At 33.7% G+C, this 6,384-nt stretch overlaps 1 protein-coding gene across 3 annotated transcripts in view; it reads right to left on the bottom strand.

Annotated features, from left to right (window-relative positions):
- Positions 1-6: 6 nt before the first annotated feature.
- The window catches only part of LOC145680368 (endochitinase-like), a 55,739-nt gene continuing 49,361 nt past the window's right edge, over positions 7-6,384 (bottom strand). For all 3 annotated transcript variants that reach the window (XM_081750789.1, XM_081750791.1, XM_081750790.1), the window contains exons 7-11: positions 6,155-6,355; positions 5,384-5,462; positions 2,843-3,057; positions 1,392-1,499; positions 7-221 (exon numbers count right to left, since the gene is read on the bottom strand). In XM_081750789.1, the coding sequence (XP_081606915.1) occupies positions 87-221; positions 1,392-1,499; positions 2,843-3,057; positions 5,384-5,462; positions 6,155-6,355 (738 nt within the window). In that variant the 3' untranslated portion in view covers positions 7-86. The remainder of the gene's footprint in view (positions 222-1,391; positions 1,500-2,842; positions 3,058-5,383; positions 5,463-6,154; positions 6,356-6,384) is intronic.

Here is a 6,384-nt window from a genome sequence, read left to right as displayed (position 1 = left end):
ACTACATTTTGTAGTAAATAAGAATATGTTTATTACAACTATATTGTACTTGTTTTTATAAATGCAGGTATAATATTGCATGTTGTTTAGAGATATTCTTCCATTGTGCAATAATAAGTGTCAGTATATTGTGGATTGTCACAGAAATAGGCAAGTGCATTCCAGACAGTTCCATCCGGACATCGGTGTAATACAGCTTCTCCACCAGAGCAAGTCACATACTGAAAAGCAAATTAGTACATTTTTTAGTTGCTATTGTCATTTTTTACGGAGAAGTAAATGCAAATAATTCCGACTGCTTTAAACAAAATACGGAACTGACACTAAACCTATAGCCTGTAGAATACAGAAGTTCAGAATCTATCATTTTGGATCTAATCACTCAAATTGTAAGTTTTTTCAATTCCATATAGTCTGTTTTTATTGGTGATACTGTTGTTCTCTCATTTCATCATTTCCCGAGATACCATAGTTGTTTGTGCATTTATAATCTTGTCAATTAGGTTAAAAGAGCGATGTTTCACTTAAAATGTAATCTCATTTTGATTTATTTATGTTCTTGTTATAAGCTTAAAAACAGACTATAGAGTAAATTGAATGAATGTTTACATTGAATCTATAAGTCTTTGGTTTGTACTTCATCTATGCCCAGATAATAAACGAAAGTGAAAGATTATAGAAGAAGAATATATTGACATGCATATTTCAAATTTATAGTACACACGTCCTTCTGTACCTGAAGTTTATTCTCAAAAATTAGAGTGAATACAAGAGATTTATCATATATTTATGTTTTGAAACCATACGCGACATTACGCCTTACAATTAACGATGATTACCGATAGTTTAAACCACTTGACTGAAATTATAAATCTTTTTTCAAGAAAATCTTAACCGATTTCACACATGTGACAGACTTGTTTAAAATGTTATCACACAACAGAGACAGTATGATGTATTATGAAAGTGTTAAGAAACTTTGCTGTACAGACCCCTGAGATGTTATGCAATCGTATTTACACTAGAGACTATATGGTTGCCTATAAAAATGCTATTTTGCCGTAATTAACTCAGCATTCGTTGAGACGTTTCATAGCTATGAGTCTTGGGGATATTCTAATATCAATGCATGAGAAATCTCGTAATTACTTTGAGGAAATCTCGAACGCTGTGCACGTGTCGTAATAAACACCAATATTAAAGTTGGTATTATTTTTCAGTTAATCTGTTTGTGAATGAAAGGACTCATACATGCATTAGTAAACTACGGAAGTTTCTCTTCAAAAATTTGCTAGTGTTCTAAGTAGAAATTACACTTCATAGAAAGTAATTATCTAAGTCAATATGAAATATTAAAGATATCAATGAAGCATGCTTTTTAAAATACTTACAACAGAGCAATCCGCTGTTGCGTAAGGTCCACCTCCATTAGAGCAATCTACATTGTTTGGATCAACTGTAGGTACAGGTCTGTGAGTTCCTCCACCACCACCACTTGTCTGAAAGTAAGTTAAATATTATTATTTTAAACATTGCTTAAAGTCTTAATCAGTTAATTTAATAAGAACTATTTCTCAGAAAGAAATCGCAAGACATATTTTTCCGCTGATACTAATACAGTTAGTTGTTTGGAGTTCAATATCTCTTTTTAGCTCTGAGGTGTATGAGACGTGTACTTACAGTTGAGTGCGAAATTTTAATCATATGTTCTCTAATTGAAAATTGAGTCCAATTCAAGATCTTAGTACCAAAGGCGACAATGGAACATTTTAGCTATGAAAGAACACTGATAGCCAAACAGTTACCACATAAATACGGAAAGCTTTGCTTACACATAATAAGATTCATTAATGCAATTCAAAAAATTGTAATAGAAAAGAGTAAGTTTTTGACGTAAAGTTTAGTTCTTTATTTAATCGTAAAAATAAAATAATGAAACTTGCCAATAAATTATCATGCTTTAATTACATTCATAGACATAATTTTCTACACAAGTTTACTCAGAATATTTCCAAAACTTGGAGAAAGCGATGTGTATCCTTAGGTTACTGGTGTTATATCATGTATGATAGATCAGCTGGTCTTATGTTACACGTATAAAACTATGAATTGTCCTTGCATTTATAGATATGTTTGAAGCGAATCTTTCATTATTTACCCTTATTTATCGATTTTGGAGTGTCGTTCCGTACTAGTTTCTGCAAAAGTTTGCTGTACGCAACGCGAAAACCGAAACGAGCAATTGTAAATGCTACACCAATTATCGAAAACTAAAAGGCATATTTTTATTGCGTTGACGCAAACCTGTTAAGAATAAGACCCCTTGTCTATCTCGAAAACTACACGTGATGGTCTATCCTCAAGCACGTCATTTTGGCCATCTCGATTAGATATTATGATAAAATGTACATGATGGGCAAAAAGTTACTTTCCCTAATATGTGAAGAAATACTAGCTTTGGGGAACATAACTTTATACCCACCCTATATGTATCGTCTTTCGCCTTATTTTCATTATACAATAAAAAACCTTATAGAAATAATGGCATCTTTTAAAACACATGTTGAATCTATACAATTATATTACTAATGTAACGTATATTTTTACAGAAAACTATTTTTGTTTTCTTTCTATCAATAAAATTCGAAGCACCACGTTCAAAAGTTAACGTTTTCTCTTTGAATTGTCTATTGCTGGCTGTTAATACTGATGGACAACTTTTGAAAATTTTAAAATTCTGAAATTAATGGAACTTTTCCAATTACATTTATTTTTAAAAACATTTTAAAATTAACTATTAACAACTCTAGAGATCATTAATTAGCTTGTATTAACTTCTTACCGCACTTGTTGTAGTAGGTGGCAAAGTAGGCACAATATAGTCTTTGAGATCATCGTAAACAGCTTGCATCATCGAATGGTTTCCAAATCCACAAATGTTGTGGAAGTCGTCGAAGTCAATGGCCCAGACCATTGCTCCTAAATAACCCTTTTCTTTCACCAACTGAGTTTTGTACTTCACACTGTCTACGTCCTCATATCCTATCCACTGGTTACCTGTCAAAATAAGGAACGTACTGTTTACTTTAACTGCCCTAATATATTCCATTTAACGTTGAATATCTTCAAGAAACGAAAAGAACAAATAAACAGAAATTAAAATCTGTAAAATTTGATTTTTTAAAGAATGACAGATTTGTTTGTTTGTTCGGAGTTTAATTTCCCTTTTAAACAAAGACGCTATACAAGACGTAAATCTACAGTTTAACATGATATACGAACCTCATGAGCTCTGACTTGAAATCAAATCCTTGTTACATCGAATACAGTAATTTAATCATCAGGAAATTCAAAAGATATATTTTTAAGTTGAGTTCAGCTGTTGGCTCTATTGCTGTTTTTAAAACAAAATGAGCAGTGTTCCGAAAAAATTCGTTAATCAAGTTTAGTCATGTGATTAGTTAGTGTCGTATTAATTCTGTATTGAGGATGGTTTACTTTTTGGTAATCAGAGTCAGCTTGGAGTTCAGCTAATAAGTCAATTTTTGCATGATTAACTAACATAACCCCAATACATATAACTAACTAACTAACTAACTAACTCTATGGCCTATGGAACCAGGAGGTTCAATGCCGCGTCCACAAAAGCTCTCCACTGACTTCTATCCTTAGCTAACTGCATCCAGTTTCTACTTTATATTCCAATCTCTGCGAGATCCATCTTGTCCTCCCATCTGCGCCTAGGTCTTCCTAATGGTCATTTTCCGATTGGTCTTCCAGTCAAGACTTTGAAAGCGTTCCTACTTTCTTCCATCCTAGCTACATGACCCGCCCACCTAAGCTTCTTAGACTTGACGACCCTAACAGTGTTGGGTAAACCATATAAATTATGTAGTTCTTCGTTATGAAGTTTCCGCCCAATACATCTGGTGAGAAAAATAAATGTGGTAATTACCGAAATCTAGACGTGCGCATGCGTGGTCTGTACAAATGAAACTATATAAAATGCGATTTTTTTAATGGTTTGACATCACAACAATTTATTGATAACTATGAAATCGGATTATAGTTAACTTATTGATTCTTGAGGGATGTGATTAATTGTCTTTGTATTCTCATAATGTAAATTTATTGTGGCTAAACCAGGGTACCCCTGCTCTTAATTAATTAGTCACATATGATTAACTTAGTCAGTTACTACGTCCTAATCAGAGATTCTGAACACATTTCCGATAACTATGCTTTAGTCAAATCCTTAGTATGGCGCTAATCTTACGTCAAAACCACTCTGCATAAAGCCAAATATAATTGGTTGGAAAATGAAATGAAATCTTTGAGTTTTACGTCCCACGCTTATGCCGGCTAAAGGAGACGGTGATGATGAGTAATGAATGAAATGGTGGAATGAAGAAAGTGGGAGGAAACGGGAGAACCCCGAGAAAACCCACGCACACGGTGTTTGTCCACCACAAAGTTCACTTGGCGGGGGCTGGGATCGAACCCGAGACCCCAAGCACCAGAGGTGAACGCTCTACCACTGAGCCACCGCGACCCCCTATAATTGATTGGTTGTTATTGTTGCCCTAATAGGTGATCAGTGAGTTGTACTGACATCTTGAAATTGTCAGATTTTTAATTAGGAACACAAAACAAATGATGTGATAATATTTTGTGAACTGTCACTGATAATATTCTTTTCCCAATCTGTTTTGTCCAAAATTCGTTCTTTGGAATGTGTAATTCGTTACCTACTTAGAAATTTGGCCAAGTAGTAGTTCAAGTCAGAGATGAAAAATCAAATATATTTTCTTCTTTCTGAAACATAACTTACAGAGCATGAGGTATCACATGCATTTTGCTATCTTATGATTGTTTTATTTTGTATGAATTGTACTGATGATGTGTACAGAAGTGATTCGAAAATATGCACCCGCATCTGAAGACTTAAATATTGCACACAAACATGACTATCGCTAATGGGTTAAATTCCATACCATATTTACAAAGAATAAAAATAGTATAAACAGTAATGCATATTTTTTGGCAACATTTTATATTTAGCTAAAAGTTTGATCTAAATCAAGAATTCCTCGTTGAGAGTTCCTCATTGTTTGGTTAATAATCTAAAAGAAACAATGCAACTTTTATCACCACTTTGTAATAATGTAGTGTTTAGTATAGTGTAAAACAATAAACATTTTGAAAATGCCATTTGTTAACTTGTAAATGCCGTGCTAGAAAATTGCGTTAATGAAATATGTTTGGAACATATACTCGCGGCATGAGCGAATACTTTGTAAAGTACAAATGACACATCAGAACTCGGCACGACCACACCTGACATACATAATATCAAAGATAAAGAAAATATGGTAGTGCTTACCTTTATATGTGTAAGGAACCAAACCAATTTCATCGTAGTCTTTTACCCAAGCATCATCCGTTTGTAACGCGTCACAAATCTGTTGAAGGAATAATGAAGATAAATATACAATAATAATAAACCTCAACAACCATTTACCAGAGTAATTTTAAGGACAAGTGATGACAGAATAGTATTGAGGGTACAAATCCTCATATGCCTATATATGGAATGGAATGTAGAACTTATTTCAAACCCTCATGACGTTTCTTAAGATCAAAATATATCTCAAGATGTGTATCATAAATCGTGAAGTTACAAATGGTAAGAAAATATATCAACACATTATTTCATATTTAATAATCAACAGAAGAAAGAGATGATAAATTAAAATAGTTTGTATTATGTGGGGGAAGCCATCTTGGCGAGTACCTGAAATTTTGTTTCAGGGACTATAATTAACACTTGGTCATTCACGCTACTTAACTGGATGATCGAATTTCTCGCAAGTGAAAATGGTCTGTTATAATTTGTGATGTACCTTTTATTTTGATCTAAGATTTGAACTAGATTCTAAGGCATGTCCTCCCAGAACTATTTCGAGAATCTCTTTTTTTAAAACAGAGTTAAAGAAACTGCCATACGTATTCGTTAACATCCTGGTTCAAAACATAAATCCAATTTAGTTGTTCTTAGTAGTCTTATGACTGTTGAGCTTACTAAAGACATGTAGGCTACTACAACTATTTTAATGACTGAGGCCTATATTAAAGGGTTTTTATTTTAGCTTACCTCATAGAAAGCAGCCGTACCACTAGCATTAGTGTAAGGGAAGGGGTCTCCACCACCACCACCGTCCCACTTCTTGATGGGAGCTCCAAGGTCATGGCTGTTGGGGTCACCGAGAGTGTATGTACGACCATAGAAAGGAATTCCTACCACTAACTTGTTGGCAGGGCATCCAAAATCTTCCCACAGTTGCATTGCGTCATGCTACACGGAAAGACATGAATAAGAATTAA

Source organism: Thermobia domestica, chromosome 3, assembly GCF_964235325.1.
Source record: "Thermobia domestica chromosome 3, izTheDome1.hap1.1, whole genome shotgun sequence".
In the NCBI taxonomy this organism is placed as follows: Eukaryota; Metazoa; Arthropoda; class Insecta; order Zygentoma; family Lepismatidae; genus Thermobia; species Thermobia domestica.
Note: the sequence above shows the minus strand (reverse complement) of the source record. Positions and strands in the feature narration are given on the sequence as shown.